The sequence below is a fragment of the Phacochoerus africanus genome, chromosome 13 (assembly GCF_016906955.1).
Source record: "Phacochoerus africanus isolate WHEZ1 chromosome 13, ROS_Pafr_v1, whole genome shotgun sequence".
Lineage (NCBI taxonomy): Eukaryota > Metazoa > Chordata > Mammalia > Artiodactyla > Suidae > Phacochoerus > Phacochoerus africanus.
This window is the reverse complement of record NC_062556.1, coordinates 792,891-810,328: the sequence shown is the minus strand read 5'-3', so window position 1 is coordinate 810,328 and position 17,438 is coordinate 792,891. Positions and strand designations below refer to the sequence as shown.

At 57.0% G+C, this 17,438-nt stretch overlaps 1 protein-coding gene across 3 annotated transcripts; it reads left to right on the top strand.

The window, feature by feature from the left end:
• The first annotated feature begins 8,248 nt into the window (after nucleotides 1–8,248).
• LOC125113551 (gap junction beta-6 protein) lies at nucleotides 8,249–14,720 on the top strand. Of its 3 annotated transcripts, none has more exons than XM_047756349.1 (3): nucleotides 8,249–8,379; nucleotides 10,478–10,600; nucleotides 13,276–14,720. In XM_047756349.1, exon 3 carries the CDS (start codon nucleotides 13,290–13,292, stop codon nucleotides 14,073–14,075), a length of 786 nt encoding a protein of 261 aa, XP_047612305.1. In that variant the 5' UTR covers nucleotides 8,249–8,379; nucleotides 10,478–10,600; nucleotides 13,276–13,289; the 3' UTR covers nucleotides 14,076–14,720. The 3 variants fall into 3 exon arrangements, with proteins under 3 accessions (XP_047612305.1, XP_047612306.1, XP_047612307.1); XM_047756350.1 differs by having other exon boundaries at nucleotides 8,374–8,449; XM_047756351.1 differs by lacking the exon at nucleotides 8,249–8,379 and adding an exon at nucleotides 8,742–9,034.
• The last annotated feature ends 2,718 nt before the right edge of the window (nucleotides 14,721–17,438 follow it).

Here is a 17,438-nt window from a genome sequence, read left to right as displayed (position 1 = left end):
CACCCCCCCACCACACCCACACACACACTCACACACACACACCCACACTCCTCCCTCCCTCTCCCCCCTGACGTGGTCCTGTGGTGAAGCGCCTATGAGATCGCGCTGGTGCCTGGAACGGGGACACTTTCCAACCTCTCGATGCCCCGACAGGCCCGGACAGCAGGGTCGCCGAGAACAGCACGTGAAGGACAGTGCGGATGGCAGGGCCTCACAGAGGCCGAGGTCAGAGGTCAGCCGGGCCCTCACTCTGATGGTTCATTTTAGGAAGCGAAACAAGTGCTCCACGTAGACGGCTCCAGGGGGAGGGGGACCCCAGTGCAGCCCCTTACGGACCCCATCCTCATCCCCAAACCTGATGCTCCCATCCGCTGTGCCTGGGTCCACACTGCGTCACAGGCATCCGAGGAAAAGCGGATCATGAGAAACATTTATGATCAGCCTCACAGAAGCCAGTGGTTTGGGCAGAATTAGTCTCAGGAGCCACGGAAACTGACACTACATCTCAGAGACACCAAAGGCCAGAAGCTTTGACCGGAATAGCTGCTCTGCCCAAGAGTGGGTGGCTGGTACAGAAGCAGAAGGGCCGTCAGTGCAGAGCCGGGCACCAGGACCCTCTGCGTCCCTCGGAGGCCAGGGGTGTCCAGTCAGTGCTGCACTGTCCCCGGACAGCTGCACGGGCACACGGTCCCTGCACCGTCTTAGACGGCCTTGCGTCTCTGCTGGCGGAGCGTGGCCTCCAGGCGAAGCATCCTTCATGTGATGGGTGGGGTCTGGCTCTGAAGCTGAGATGCGGGGTTCATGTCCAAGGTTACTCAGTGAGCACCCTGGCCCCTCCACTCAACCCGCAAAGGCAGCTTGGGGCTCACACCTGTATTTCAAGGACTGTTGTGAAGAGCCAGCCAATGGTCATTATCTGCCACAGACAAATGCAAGGACGATGACTGAATTGGTGGGTGACGTGTGTCTCAAGTCCTAAGAAAGCACTGACGGGAGTTCCCGTCATGGCGCAATGGTTAACAAATCTGACTAGGAACCATGAGGTTGAAGGTTCGGTCCCTGGCCTCGCTCAGTGGGTTAAGGATCCGGTGTTGCCGTGAGCTGTGGTGTGGGTCACAGACGCGGCTCGGATCCCGTATTGCTGTGGCTGTGGTATAGGCCGGTGGCTACAGCTCCGATTCGACCCCTAGCCTGGGAACCTCCATATGCCATGGCAGGGGCCCAAGAAATGGCAAAAAGACAAAAAAAAAAAAAAAGCAAGCACTGACGTAGCTGAAGGATGGAGCCAGTGTTTCTAGGTCACCATCGACCCCAGGCCGTCACATGTGGGAGAAAGTCGGAGACAAAGAACTGCTGCGCTTGGAAGGACCCGGGCCGGGGAGCCCCGCGGCTCAGCCCAGCTCTGCAGAATGACGGTGAGCAGGTGGCCCTGCTGCCCTCCAGGCTGTGGGACCCCACACAACTGTGCTTCTGGTAAGGGGACCGACAGGAGTGAGGCCCTGAGTTTGTGAAAAACCAGACGGAGGGCGGAGCCCACGGAACGGGCTCTCTCCCGGCGGCGCCTGCACAGGAGCAGCCCTAGAAGGGCCCTTTCCCTCTTCCCGCTCACTGTCCCGTCTTTGCTCCACTTCCCAGACAGTTATTGCTCTTGCTCACCCAGGAGCTTCATTCCAGGCACATGAGGTGGTGGGAAGGGCCGGGAAAGGAAGCAGGAAGCTGGTGTGATTGCACCCACCTGCCTGGGCAGGCGCCCGGCTGCAGGTCCAGTAAATACTTGTTTAATGAAGAAATGGATGAACCTCTCCGAACCCCGAGCTTCTTCCTCTGCAGAAGGAAAACATCAGGGGAGAATTGCTTTCAAATGAGACAACACGTGTGAAAACACCCCTGGAACCGTGGACACAGAACGACGGTCAGTTCCCAGATAGGCCGTCCTCCCCCGGCCCGGGTCCTTCCAAGCGCAGCATTTCTTTGTCTCTGACTTTCTCCCACATGTGACGGCCTGGGGTCGATGGTGACCTGAGAAAGGCCATCGGGAGGCCCGTCCCGGTGCTGACAACCAGTAGAGACCTGGGCTCATGAGAACCGCTTCTTTGTCTCAACAGCACCTGGGTCCATGGAGCACATGAAGTGTGTGTGGATCCACTTTTCGGCTGCACCTTCCTGCGCAAGCCAGCAATACCCCTGCAGGGCTGAACTGTGTCCACTCAGCACAGTTGAAACACGATTTCACTGTCACTCCTTATCCCACACAAAATTACATGGACTTACGTCTTAGCTATTATAGGATATTAGGTTTTAATTACATGCCAAAAAGTTTACAGCAAGATCACACCCATAGATGGCAATTTTGCAGAGATGATCTCATAATAAAGGAAGAGTCTTCTTTAAAATCATTAATTGCGTGAGTGAAGTGAGTGCTCATTCGATTTAACAAAACTTCCTGAACGCCTACTGTGGACAAGGCACTGACTGGGTGCTGTGCTGGGTGCTGGTGTGAGTACTGAGTTCTGATGCTGAGTGCTGGTGTTGTGCTAGGTACTACTGGGTACTGGTGCTGAGTGCTGTGCTGGGTACCAGGTGTTGTGCTGGGTATTAGAAGAGGCAATGACATTTCTATCCTCAGGGATCTTTTACCCTAAAAACATGCAAGTAAACTCTCAGTGTAACATATCACAGAATGACCTCAGTACAAAGTAACTGTATAAAAAAGACACAGAACGGCCAGGGGAAAGTTACTATTATTAATGAGAACCAAGAAGAGGAGCCTATCAGCCGAGCCTGAGAACAAGAGTGACTTTTCAAAGTGGAGAAAGCAAAACCACAGTCACAGGAGTGGCCTCACCCAGGGACATGGCCAACAGTGACGAGAGTATGGAGGGGAGGGTGTGGGGCCCAAGCCTGGCCAGCTGTGCGGGTGCAAGAGACATGCGTTGGGCAGAGCAGGGCCGTGGCCACTTCAGGGTCAGGTCCACAGCCAGGGGCTCACCAGACCCCTTCTGACTGAGAATCTCCTTCTGCCCAAACCCCACTAGGTTTGCACATGACTGCCCCGGCCTCCCAGACCCCACAGCCTTCAGGGGCCCCTCCCTGCACTGCGAGCTGGGGCTCCAGCCCTCTGCCTGCCCACACCCCATCAGGCCCAGGAAAGCGGGTCCAGGCCCCGTGCACACTGTCCCCAGGGCCCCCCACACTTGTGGACCTGCAACAAGCAAAATGAATGAAAAAGGAGTTCCCATTGTGGCTCAGCAGTAATGAACACGACTAGTATCCATGAGGTTGTGGGTTCGATCCCTGGCCTCGCTCAGTGGGTTAAGGATCCAGCATTGCTGTGAGCTGTGCTGTAGGCCAAAGACACAGCTCGGATCTCACAATGCTGTAGCTGTGGCTGTGGTGTAGGCCAGCAGCTGCAGCTCCGAACTGACCCCTAGCCTGGGAACTTCCATATGCCCTGGGCGCAGCCCCAAAAAGACAAAAAAGAAAAAGAATCACCCAGTGCAAAGGTGACAGGGGCCTGAATAAAGTCACCAGAAGAGAGAACAGAGACAGCAGAGAAATCAGGGGGTGGAAGGTCGTGGCCTGGAGGAGGGTGGAGGAGGGGCTCCTCCGACGGTCCCGTGCTCCGTGTCTGCTCACCGCCCTGCTTCCCTCTCCCCACGCCGTGAAACTTGGCACCGTCAGTACCAACACATCTGCCTCTGTCCCCTCGCTCGGGAAACCAACCCAGGGGGGCGGGGGTACTCAGTCAGAGTCCTCAGCAGCCACCTGCACGGGCGCCCCTCTCGATGTGCCCTGGGCAGACGGTGGCTCCCGGTCTGTCACGACCTGTTGGGGAGGACAGGACGTGGCCTTTGGTGCCGCCCAGTTCAGGGATGTTAGCCGTGGGACTGCTGGGGCTCAGCGGCTTTCCTGGCACCAACAGGGACAAGGACGTGACCCCTGTCACTGGCTGTGAGACAGACAGTGCTGGGCTGTCGCACCTGGGAGCCAAGCAGAGGCTCCTTTCAAAGATTAAACAGAGAAGTGGGGGACATGGCCCAGATGCAGGGGATAGGGGACAGTCTGCCTGATGGCCTGAGCTGAAAGCTCTGCGGCAGGAGCCTGGAAGGAGGGCAGCTTCAGCTCAGAGCAAAGTCCTGCCGTCCGCCCGCCCGCCCGCCCAGCCCAGCCCCGTCATGTCAGCTGGGATTCTGCAAACACCGGGGGCACAGCTGCTGAGTAAATGAATAACCGTGTCCAAACCCCTGTGCCCCTCAGACAATGACGCTTTGTGAACCCAGCTCTGCAGGCGTGGGTGTGGAGGCTGAGAGAGAAGTTCAGGATGAACCATCTCAGGGTCGGCTCTCTTCTCAACTCTGCTGATTGGCTGTACAAGTGAGAAGCCCTAAACCCTTTGAGCAGCCGCAACACAGGAGCCGTAAGGGGGCAGCCCTGTGCCTGGAGGCCACGTGCCCTTGACCAGAAGGCAGGTGACAGGAGGCTGAGGTCAAGAGGCTGCAGCCGGTGTCCCCGCCTCACTCAGCAGGTGCGTGCGCACCTACTTGCTGCGTGAATGAAAAAGAAACTCAGGGCAGGAATTAGGGGAATAACGACCACGTCTATTAAGAGAAGAAAGACTTGCACCCTTTCAATGGTCTCTTGCAAGTAAACGCTCTTAGTTACAGAATCGTCCTCGGGGAATTAATGCCAGACCTGAATGCAAAGAGCCAAGGGCCTTTATTTGCTTTTAATGGACACACTTGATTCTTGTAGAGCAGCTTTAGGTTTGCAAAAAGCCTGAGCCGGTGTCAAGAGCATCCCACACGCTCCCCATGCCCCGCGGCCGCAGCGGGCACCACAGCCCAATCGATGAGCCCGCACGCACGCGCTGCAGACCCTCGGAGCCCACGGTTCACAGCAGGCTTCGCTCGTGGGCTCTGCCTCCCGAGGCTTGGACAGAGATGTGATGATATGTGGCGTCGTCACACTGTCACTCGGAGGAGTCGGCCCTGAAAGTCTCCCGTGCCACATCGGGACGCCTCTGTCCCCCCAGCCCCAGAGCAGCACTGGCCTCTTTACCGTCTGCAGAGCTGTGCCTTTTCCAGAACGTCACAGACGCGGAATCCCGTGCAGCCGTCTCACGCCGGCTCCTCTCGCTCGGCGACAGGCACTGCCTGTTCCTCCACGTCCTCGCGCGGCTGAGAGCCCCATCCTCGTTCTCACTGAATAATGTTCCGCCACCTGGAGGCACCGCAGTGGATTTACCCCTTCGCCCCCGACGGTCCTCGTGGTTGCTTCCAAGTTTTGACAAGTGTTCGTCGGCCGGGGGAGGCGGGAACCGCGGGACGGTTCCTAATGAGTCACCGGTGCTGGGACTGCGTCCATGACAAGGGAGAGTCTGGGTGTCCAGCTTAGACTGGACGTCTGCGCCATCTAACAAAAGCCACTCCGTGGGGGGGGGGGGGGCTTCTTTAGGTGACGCTCCAGAGGCCACCAGAGAACCGAGAGGTTTTCAGAGCAGCTTCCCACCATCACCCTTTCGAGCCCCCTGGTACTGCAAAGTCGCATCCGTACTGGATCCGTGTCGTGCCGTTTAACTCCAAGACCTCGGAAACCATCCTTGGGACGCAGAGGGAAGGCAACCGTCAGATGAGGTTCCTGTCGCTGATTACACCGGCGATGGCAAACGTTCTGTTGTTAGGAGTTCCTGCTGTGGCTCCGTGGGTTAAGAACCCAGCATAGTGTCCCCGAGGATGTAGCATAGGTCGCAGATGTGGCTCAGATCGGGTGTCGCTGTGGCTGTGGTACAGGCTGGCAGCTGCACCTTCGATTCGACTCCTAGCCGGGGAACTTCCGTATGCCGTCAGTGTGGACATAAAAAGAAGAAAAAAAAGTTTTGTTTTCAGAATTGTGCAACATTGTTAAGTGGACAATAGGCTCGTAATCTTCCCTGAAAGTTTGTTTATATTTGGCAGAAAAAGCCTACAAGCAATCAACACTCTAGATGCCTTTGGATAGCATTAGCATAAACTGCTTAACTTTTCAGCTTCCAACGAGCATCTCAGCAAGTCCATAAGTTTCACGTTCAGTTTCTGGTGCAACAGAACCACCTGATGAGAAGCGCATGTGGGGTTAAACATTAAGAAACAAATAACAAAGTAAAAAGCCAGCACCGAGGGTAAAGATTACCTGAGTGGGGCAGGAACAGGTCACCTGAACGGGAACAGAGGTGGCTTTTGCTCAGCGTTGAGGGGGCTCCTTTTTCAGACACCTGAGCAAATGCAACACATCTCTGCGGCAGCTTTGGCTGGAAAGTTCTTCCCTGGATGGGCCCTGCAAGAGCTGCTGTTGGTCCGGAATGTCACTGTTCAGGCAGCGTCGTGGGACCAGCCGTAGGAGTGGGAATATGGGCCCTCTTACTTCTGCGCAAGAGTGTGTTCAGGGATTATCTGCTGGGCTGGCCGGGCTCTGCCAGCCAATATTCAAATACTCCTGGAGCAGCACCTAGGACGGCCAAGGACTTTGCCTGGTGCTGTGGGAAGGCGAAAAAGTCTTAAACTGTTTCTAGTCCCTAAAGAAGTTTATGACCTGCCTTTTTTTTTTTTTTTTTTGTCTATTTGGAGCCTCACCTGCAGCACACGGAGGTTCCCAGGCTAGGGGTCGAATCGGAGCTGCAGCTGACAGTCTACGCCACAACCACAGCAACACCAGATCGTCCACCCACTGAGCGATGCCAGGGATCGAACCTATATCCTCGTGGATACTAGTCAGGTTCATTACCACTGAGCCACCATGGGAACTCCTACAGTCTGCTTTTAAAATTGAGTTATTTGACGGTGCAAGTGTTTGTGCGTGGCTGGAGCATCTGCCTGGGGGCAGGGCGGTGAGAGGGTGGGAAGGAAGCTGGAAAAGGGCCAGACGGGAGGCGGGAGAGGACCCACCAGAGCTTCAGGTCCACAGAACATTCAAGGCACAGGACAGGGTCAGGCAGCAAGTCTGCTTCATGGAAAAGTCTGAAACAGGTTTCTGTCTCTCTCCGCCCCACCTTCAAGGCCTTCCAGGGGCCGCCCTGATGTTCTCAACCTGACTCGGAGAGCCTCTTCTCAAACAAAATAGTTCAGAAGGTGAGTTTTTATGAGGTCTTGGCTCTTTTTTTTTTTTTTTTGTCTTTTTGACTTTTTCTAGGGCCTCATCCATGGCATATGGACATTCCCAGGCTAGGGGGTCTAATCGGAGCTGTAGCCGCCTGCCTATGCCACAGCCATAGCAACACGGGATCCGAGCCACGTCTTCGACCTACACCATAGCTCACGGCAACGCCGGATCCTTAACCCACTGAGCGAGGGCAGGGATGGAACCTGCAACCTCACCGAGCCACGATGGAAACTCCAAGTCTTGGTTCTTGAAGAAGCATCTTCAGCAGCATCCCTAATTCTTTGCTTTGGAGACTAAGATGCAGCAAGAGCATCGAGTCCAGGATGGGACACTTCCCATCTTGTGGAATAAACAAGAGGCATGTCTCTTGACTGATGTAGGACAGGTTTGAGCCTGTAAAGCCAGGTCCCTAAATGGCTTCAACATTCCCACCCCCTTGGGCCCTGCCCCCCCCCCCGCCCCCCCGCCTGGGGCAGCCCTGACCTTTCCCAGAGGACCTGCGGGAGAGGGCCCAGGCAGGTCTACACTCTGGCTGCGGAAAGCCCTCTCCACCTCCCCTGGAGGAGGTGCCAAAGGACGGGAAGCGAATGATAAAATAACTCTTTTATCTCTAATAAGTGGTCATGAATTAATAACGACCCACAGTCTGTGCCTCTAGGCTACTAAGAAAGGCCCTTGCACCGGCACCTGGAGGGCTGTACGAGGGCGGCGGAGTCCAGAAAAAGGAGGATGTGTCCTGGCACCAACACAACCTGCCCCCACACTGATGCCGACTGGTCCAGCTCGGTCGGACGCCTGGCTGCGAGCTGCGGGCTGCAGCCCCAGCCGCCCAGGCCGTCTCCCCGGTTCCCAACCGAGCGGCCTCGGCTCTGGAGCACAGGCTCTGCCGGGAGCCCACCGCGACCCCGAGGGAGGAGGGCGAGGGGTGCGCCCCGCACCCGCACCCCACGGGAGGCGAGGCGAAGGCCCGCCCCGCGCCCCGCGCCCCGGGGCGGGCGGGCTCCCGTCGCCGCGCGCTCGCCTCGCGCATCCCGCCCGAGAAGCGTCAGGACAGAGGCGGGGTGGGGCGCGGTTAAAAGGCGCCGCAGGTGGGAGCCGGGCCCTCACCCGGAGCGGGCGGGAGAGCCGGCTGCAGACTCCCCACGGCCGCCGAGCCCGCAGCGCCCAGCGCTCCCTGTGCGGCCAGCCGCCCGCCTCGGGACCCCGCGCCCGGACCCCGCGCCCGGCTGCAGCTCCTCCGAGCAGGTGAGCGGGCGGCGCGCGCCGCGCCATCTCGGCACCGCGGCGGAAGAGGTGCCCCGAGGAGCCCGAGCAGGTAGGGGGGCTGCCCCCGGCTCCCCCGCCATCACCCCGCATGGGCAGCTCCAGGGGCGGGCGGGCGGGGGGCAGTCCGCGTCGGGGTTGCCCAGGGCGACTCCGTCCGCCCGCGCCCCGCATCCTCCCGCGTCCTGGCGCGCTCGCTGGAACGAGGATGGACTGGTTTGCCTTTTACCCTGGATCTGCCCCCCCCCCCCACGACTTGCACAACAGGTTTGATGGATGGATGTCGTCGTGCGTGCAAGTGCCCGTTCCCCCACTTCCTCTGCGGCGTTCTGGATTTTCTTGGCTTTGATGGGTCACTGCCAAAGTCCTGCTCCCCTATGGGGACGCGGGCTGGTGCACGGCCAGGTGGAACTGGCCGGAGGGGCTGCCGACGTAACCCGAGGAGCCTGTGAGACACGCAGGACAGGATGGTCACTGGACCGCAGTAATTAAGTGTCACTGGTGACACAACTCAGTTCAAAGAGGGAGGCTCCAGGAGGGACTTCCTGTCTGGTGGGGACCAGTCCCAGGTGTCACCTGGCTCGGGGTGTTTTTGAGCGGCTTGGCCTCCCTTCTGGAGAGGAGGACAGAGGCTGAGGTGAGGGGCCCTTAGGTGCAGCTTTGGACGCCGGGGGTGGGGGTGGGGGTCGGCCTCAAGGCTCTCGGGGGGACGGTGGCTGGGGGTTGAGTTTAGTCAGGCGAGGTGGCTCTTCCCTTCTTGACGCCGCGGAAGCCCTTTCTTGCCCTAGTTCCGGTGCTCTGGCCCGCGTTCCAGAGCAGGCGGCCTGCGGCAGCCAGCCTCCCTAGAATTGCGGGTGCACTGTGCAGAGCCCTGGGCTGCCCGGGTTCCGGGAGGCTCTGGGGGTGGAGGTGGAACCCTGCCCCGGGGAGAAGGGGTCATAAGAGAGCAGGCCCACCCGAGCCTGTGACAAAAGGGGTGGCAGGTCCTCCTGCCATCACCACAGTGACCCAGCCCAGAAGACAGCAGCCAGCCTAGCAGCGCTGGCACTTTTATTTTAAAACGAATTCTCATACAGCAAGTGGGGCCTTTGGTCTCTTTTTCTTCCTTTTCTGAATTCCAAGAACTTTAAGAAGGAAAAGAACCAACAGAGGCTCTGGCTGAGCCATTTCAATAGAGCGTGAGGACATTTCTAACTTGCAAAGCTTCGCCCTGCGCCCTAGTCCCAGCTGAGTGTTCCAGGGGCTGCGAGTGGTGTGGATGCTCCGATTAAGATGCTGGAAGGAAATGGTGGGAAAATCATTTCCGGCCCAAGCTCCTGGGTTCATGAGAGCATATCCCTTCCTGTGGCTCCATCATCACGTGAAGATTCTCTGTTTGACTCACTTGGTAACAAGGACAGAACTGGGTCCTCAGAGGGCCTTTTCCAGTTTTTATTCCCTGAATCGTTTAACTCTAGCTGGACCTCAACGTTTGGAAAGGTTTGCTTGCATGAACAGAGACTGCTAAATGGAAAAAAAAAAAAAGTTAACTCTTTGAATTCTTATATGGACTATGAACTACATGTAATTCTATGCGTTCTCTGTTTTTATGCTTAGACTCCATAAATTTTTTTTTCATTTTTATTGAGCAAATTTTGAAGACATATGTACATCCTCAATCCATTTTATCACTGGTAGTTACTTTAAAGGGACTTTGATGAGTCATTAAATTTAAAAATTAGCCATGATATTGTCCCTTGGATGGCCTTAGATTTGCAGAGACAAAAGAAAAAGATTCTTCTTGAATGAGGAGTTTGAGATTTTTTTTTTTTTTCAGAGTGCTGACGTGGGGGTGATTATACCCAATTCCTCAAACTCCATTTTTTTAATGCCCAAGGAATGGGCTTGAGGTTTGGGATTGGGGTCTTTATCACTATTTTGATGGGGAGAACTCACACTGAAGATTTTGATTTTATTGTGTACTCGAAGCACAGAGCATCAGGAAACTGGCCAGGCCCAGACACCCCCCAAACAGTTCGTGCAGCGGACCCCTGGGAGGAGCCGAAGGACAACGGCCGCATCGACTCTTTTTCCTCCGCAGGTCACATCCTCACTGCCCTCCGGAAGCTGAGCAGAGTCCCCTTCCTGGCTTGCTGAGCGACGTGGCTGACAGGTGGTCCAAGACCTAGGGAGCCTCGCTCCGAGTCTTCTCTGGACCACGGCCGTAAGTCCTCCACGCGGGGCCCAGGGCGCCTTTTATCAGCACAGGCCGGTGTGGGAGTTGTTCTGCTCTCAGGGCCAGTGGGGATTCGAGGAGGACACTGGGAGGGTCACAGCACCGGTGCCGGTCTGGAAAGGCTTTAGCTTGTGCTGGGTGTGCTGACGGGAGGCGGCCACTTTCAGGGCCTTAGTTTGGTTCTGGCATCAGCGAAACTGGAATGGCTTTGTTAAACAAGCTAGGGACCATTTCATTTTTGTTGTTGTTGTTTTGTTTTGTTTTTGTTTTTGTCTTTTTGCCTTTTTCTAGGGCCGCTTCCCATGGCACATGGAGGTTCCCAGGCTAGGGGTCGAATTGGAGCTGTAGCCACCAGCCTATGCCAGGGCCACAGCAACGCAGGATCTGAGCTGTGTCTGCAACCCACACCACAGCTCACGGCAACGCCGGATCCTTAACCCACTGAGCGAGGCCAGGGATCGAACCCGCAACCTCATGGTTCCTAGTCGGATTCGTTAACCACTGAGCCATGTCAGGAACTCCGGGACCATTACATTTTTAAATAAGAAGTTTTCTAAAGGATTATATTCCTGAGGCAGAATGCCAATAGACTTAAATGGTTTGCATTTAAGAGGAAAGCCCAGCCTCTCTTCATGATACCGTGTCTCCTGAAGTCAGGTCACTGATTGCCACATTTTCAGAGCTAAGTGTTCCATCCTGCTCAGGGCCAAGGGCCAGCTGTTTCCTAGCTCGAAGGCCACCACTTTCCTATTCGCCAGATACTGGAACCAAGAATATCTCCTCTTCCCTTAAAAGAGAGCCAGGACCTCGCCAGTAACTGTAAACTGGTCTGGGTCACAGAGAAAGAGTTAAGATTTTACTTTTTCTTGTAGAAGTTTCTCCCATTGGCTGCACCTGCTTGGAGCATAGAAGGAAACGGGTGCTTTGTCGAATCCTGACTGTCAGGGCTTCTGATGGAGGCAGTTACTTTGGAAAGTTATTTTCAAAGCGTGTTCACCTTCAAATCTTCTGCCACCAAAGTGTTTATGGCCGGTTTCCCGGCGGGGGAGGAGGGGCGGCTCCTGCCAGGAGGGTGAGGGGCCTCCTGCCTCGGCTGCTGGGCTGGAGGGTCCTGGGGGCAGCGGTGGCAGCACTGGGGTGGGAAGTTTGGGAGGGTCCACACCCCAGCCTGGCTCCTAGCACTTGTGAGGTGAGCTCTGCTTCCCCCTAAGAGTCTGGGAAGGAAGCCAACACACCCCTCAGGAAGCAGCTTCCTGACCCCAAGTGCCTGCTCATGGCCCTCGGGCCTACTCCCATGGAGACCCACTGTCCCTCCCCTGCCACTTCCACTGTAATTAGTAGCAGGCCTCTGTCCCGCTCACAGGGACAGTGCAATCAGTGACTTGTCTTTAGCCCGATTGTCTTGAGTGACCAGGAGGCAGACACCCTTGTATTTGAGTCTAATCACTGTTTTGGGGTTTTTTGTTTTGTTTTGTTTTAGTAATTTAGGTATATCCTTTTTCTTCCTTTAATGGTAAATTGCTCATTTTTAGTCAAAGTCAGGAAGTATATTGTAAAACAGCTGATTTTCTGCTCAGCTTTGCAACTTTGATAGCATGTGTAATACGAGGACCCAGGAAATTCAAAAGAAATAAAGCTGCTGCCATGCTAACTGTCCCTGATTTTAAAGGAGGGGCCCTGGGGACAGGAGTCAGGGACTCTGATCTAGAAGGGACCTTACTCTCTGGGAACTTGTGTCCCTCTGACCTCTTGTGACTTCGGTGGCTCCACATTCCTTCAGGCCAGTGGCTGCTGTCGCCTGGGCGGGATGTGCCGCTACTCAGGCAGCTGTGGATGGAGAAGTCAGCGAGGAAAGAGCCTTCTCAGGTGGGGATGGGGGTTAAATTCTCAGCCTTTGGAGGGTTGGAGAAAACTTGACCTTTGTTTGAGAAATCAAAAGCTTGCTGACGGGGCACTGAAGTCAGCCCAGTTTAGTGGGAGCCGTTTAAGGGCTAACGAGGCAACGCCTTCATCTTGTCAGCAGACAGGATGGGCCTCCCAGGGGCGCAGTCGCTGGAAGGTATGTTCAAACATGGAGATATGTACATGCCCACCTCCGGCGGGGCACATCCCAGGGCTTCCTGATCAGAATGGCGGCAGTAGGAAGATTTGTTGTAATGACGCCCACCCGAGCTGAGACCTAATTATGAGGCGGCCCCAAGTCTATGATACGAAGTCAAGTAATAAGTGTTTAGTTACTTTACTTTTTTTTCCCCCTTCTGCGGCTGCTGGGTTAAAGCCGGTTATGTCATTCCAGTGGATGACTTTATTTTCTTGGATAAGCCACTTCACTCATACAATGTACCCAGGACCCTGGGAGACCCCTTGGGCAAAGTGCAAGAGGGATGGAGAGGGAGCTTAGCCGTGAGTGTTTCCCGAGATCCCCGGCGGCTGTCAAGCAGCCGCTGACACAGACCCTGAGTCCAGCTGACGGAAGGTGATCCTGAACCCTCTGAAGAACATTCCAGTGTTTTCAGAGCGGGTGCTCCTTACGGGAGAACCTCCTGCCAACAGTGTGGAGGCTGGCTTCCGTGGAAAAGCGCCTCGGTCTGTAAGGTGTCAGCGGGGGTTTTAAGAATCGCAGGCAGGTCCCGCTGACGGAGCTTTGCTCACCTCCCGCTCAGGGTAAAGCGTCGGGATGGACTGGGGCGCGCTGCAGACCATCCTGGGCGGCGTGAACAAGCACTCCACCAGCATCGGCAAGATCTGGCTCACGGTGCTCTTCATCTTCCGCGTCATGATCCTGGTGGTGGCGGCCAAGGAGGTGTGGGGCGACGAGCAGGAGGACTTCGTCTGCAACACCCTGCAGCCCGGCTGCAAGAACGTGTGCTACGACCACTACTTCCCCGTCTCGCACATCCGGCTCTGGGCGCTGCAGCTCATCTTCGTGTCCACGCCCGCCCTGCTGGTGGCCATGCACGTGGCCTACTACAGACACGAGGCGGCCCGCAGGTTCCGGCGAGGGGAGACGAGGAGCGAGTTCAAGGACCTGGAAGACATCAAGCGGCGGAAGGTCCGCATCGAGGGCTCCCTGTGGTGGACCTACACCGGCAGCATCTTCTTCCGCGTCCTCTTCGAGGCCGCCTTCATGTACGTGTTCTACTTCCTGTACAACGGCTACCACCTGCCCTGGGTGCTCAAGTGCGGCATCGCCCCCTGCCCCAACCTGGTGGACTGCTTCATCTCCAGGCCCACCGAGAAGACCGTCTTCACCGTCTTCATGGTCGCGGCGTCCGTGCTCTGCATGCTGCTCAACGTGGCCGAGCTGTGCTACCTGCTGCTCAAGGTCTGCTGCCGGCGGGCGGGGCGCGCGCAGGCGCCGCGAGACCTCCCCGGCCCCGCCCTCAAGGAGAGGAGGCAGAACGAGGCCAACGAGCTCCTGTCGGAGGGCGGGCCCACCGCGCTCCCGGGGCTGCCGGGCTAGGCCGGGCCCCGGGGCCTCTCCCGGAGGCCCGCGCCGGCCGGCCGGGCGGCCGGGGCTGCGGGCGCAGGCTGAGACCTCGCCCTGGCCAGCGGCGTTCGTGACGCAGGGAAACTCGGGGGACACTCTGCAGAATAACGGGGGCTCGCGGGTGCCACGGAATCGACGGTGTGGGGCGGGCGCGTCCGGCAACCCGGGCTCGGCCTGGCGTCACCTGCCGGTGCACGCGGACCGTCGGACGGGGGGGCATTTTCTGAAAGGTTAAGGAGGTCACTCCTGTGGGGAAAGAACATTTATCTAGAAACGGATGCTTTATTAGGCAAAGTATTTTTATAGGATCGAATGCTGTAGTTCTGACTTTGGACTTACATAAACTGTTTTTATAATGACTGGGCTTCCTTACTTGGAAAAACAGTGTTAGTTTTAAGAGTGTGCCACAATGATCTCGTTTCGAACTTACTCTGTCTTGTGAGTATGGTTTCCCATTGTCTGTAGACAAGTCTCTGAGCTCCCGTGACACACTTGCGGTGGCACGTGTTCACGGGACAGCACGTTCCAGGCTTTCCGGGTGGGCACGGCGACTTGCAGTCGCGGTGAGCAGCTGCCGCGGGATTGTGCTCCCTCAATAAAGGCTAGCCTGTTGCTGAAGCCTGCCCGACCGTGCGTCTCTGTTCCGTCGGGGGGCGTCCTGACTGCGTGACGAGGAGGTGGTGGGTTGGTGCCTGGGGAGGCTGCGCGGCTGGAGTGACCGGGTCCCGGGCTCCAGCCTCACCCACGCAGGAGCTGGGCTCCCCCACCCCGGTGGCGGGGGGGGGGGGGGGGGGGGGGCGTTCTGGAGGGGGTCGGCGGCTCTGGGAGGTGGAAAGTGCCCTTTGGGTCAGCTCGGCCTTGCAGGGAGGAGGCTGGCAGGCTTCCAGGCAGCAGTCGCGACCTGGTCCTTGCATCTCCACGGTGACCCGAGGAGTCGCCCAGGGCCCGCGCCAGCGGTAGCACATGGGGAGGCCTTCCTCCCATTTTGCAGGTGGACACAGGTGCTTGGGGTGGGGGTCCTCACTCTGGGGTGTCGCGGAGGAGGGCGACCTCCGTGTGAAGGGACCCGTGCTAAGCGTAGGGTTACCTGGTGAATCGGGGGCTTTGCGGGGGCGGAGGCGCTGCCTAGGACCCCAGGCCCTCTCCCCAGAGAAACAGAGCAGTTAAGCCTCACTTTCTTCAGAGTCAAAGCCGATCCCAGACATAGCTTTTCAGCCCATAAACACCAAGGACTAACCGTTTAAGACAAACCGCGATCCCATCGCACTGAGAAGCTAGTCAGCTGCGGTAATTCCTGGTCGGCCCAGATGGTCTTTTAAGGGGTTGTTCAAACAGGTCTCAGGGACAAAACAGCCTCGGTAGGACCCCCACCGCCTTGGAGGGGGTCCTGCCGCCCCTTCCCATCCCCACAGCCGGCACCGCCCCTGGAGCTGTCTCTCCGCCCATCCAGGCCGGTGTGAGGGCCACACTCAGCTCCCCTCCCCAAGTGTGTGCACCTCCATCAGGGCCCAGCTGCCCCCTGCCAGCCCGAGCACCGGCGGTTCCTCCGTGGTCAGCTTTCTGATTCCCCGACACCGCCCCTTGGGGCCTGCTGCACTGGAGTCCCCACCCCCAGAGCCGGGGGGCGCGGGGGCGGGGGGAGACCCTCCCTCTCCTCACCCTACCCCCTTCCTTGCCAGATGTTAGCCCCAGACTCAGAGAGGTGACACTCAGCACTCAAATAAGAGGCAGAGCCAGGGTCAAGGCAGACTGACTGTGTGGGGTCGGCTCCCCAGAGGCGGGTCGGGGCCACCACCTGTGATCGGCAGAGCCCAGAAGCCCACCAGCTCCTCCCAGCCCCTGCTTTCCCCAGGGGAAGCTCACCTGTCCAGCCCGCAGTCTAGATGGCTCGAAGGCAAAACCCATACCCATCTGTAAATCCGTCCACATGAGTCTTCTAAGAGCAAAGACCAACCTTTTCAATCAAAAACACGACGCCACCATCACACTCGAAAAGCCAGTCTGTGATCATAACTCCCCCGTTGTCCTGTAAAGATTCTGTTCTTTTTAACGTGTTCTTTTCAGATACCTGTAGCTGCCGGTGTCGGTGTGAGAAGTGACACAGAGGTCCCCACAGGCTCTTGGTACAGCCTCCTGCACTGGTAACATCTCACAAACCTATGATATAGTCAAGATCCGTGGGGACTGGCCCATCACCGGGGGGCGGGGGGGGCCAGTGACCGACTCCTGGCGGTCCCCTGAGGCACACAGGCAGACCCTCCCCCGCTGAGCCGCCCACCACAGCCCTCCCTACCTCCTGGCCACCACCAGTCTGCTCCCGTTTCCCTGATTTTATCGTGTCCAGAACGTTACATGAAAGGAATCATGCCGCGTGCAGCCTCTGGGACTGGCTTCTCTCCTGGGTGTAATTCTCCCGAGAGTCGCGAGTCACACACGTCGCGGCGGCAAGGGTTTGTTCCCACTGCTGGGTGGCCCGGTGCCGCTCTGCGTGTCAGGGGAGAACCCGCCAAACCGTGTTCCAGAGCAGCCGCCCCATCGCGCAGCCCCACGGGCACCACGGGAGCGACGGCGTCTCTCCGGGCCTCGCCAGAGCTTGGTGTGGCACTGGCCGTCACCTTGGCCATTCGGACAGGTGCGCTGGAGGCGCACGAGCCCGTGGTGAAGGAAGCTGAAGCCCTTCTCACGGGTTAAGGTCCTCCTGACGTCTCTCGCCCCTTCTCGGATTGCTTTGCTTTACAGTCTGCAGATGGGAGTACGTGCGCAAAGTTGGTGGTCTCTCAAGACTCCTCACTCTGTGGCTTTTCTTTTCAGCTTCTTAACAGGGTCTTTTGCAAAGCAACAGCTTTTCACTTTAATGAAGTCCAATTTATCATTTTAAAACATGTGATGGAGCGTGGCTTCGATGTCCAGTCTAAGAACACTTTGCCTAGCCCTAGATCCCAGATTTTCTCCTATTTTTTTTCTTCCTAAAAGCTGTGTAGGCTTAAGCTTTACGCTGCAGCCTGTGGTCTATCCATTTTGCACCCATTTCTATAAAAGGCCTGGGACTTAAGTGGAGGGTCACTTGCTGCCTGTGGACGTCCGGCTGCTCGAGCACCATGTGATGGAAGGTACTCTTCCCGCCAGTGAAACTGTTTGCACTTGGTTAAAAACCAAGTGGGCACGTTTTCACGGGGGCTCTTCCTGGGCTCACCGTTCCGCTCCACTGCTCTCAGTTCCTCCCTCCCACCAGCACCACCGTCTGATTACTGTATAAATAATCACTAAAAAATTAATAATCAATAAAAATAATAATCACTAAAAAATCAATAACAAATTACTTGTATAAATCAGTCC

Excerpts from the sequence above, each read along its gene's own strand:
- LOC125113551 (XM_047756349.1), top strand. The coding sequence starts at position 13,290 with ATGGACTGGGGCGCGCTGCAGACCATCCTGGGCGGCGTGAACAAGCAC.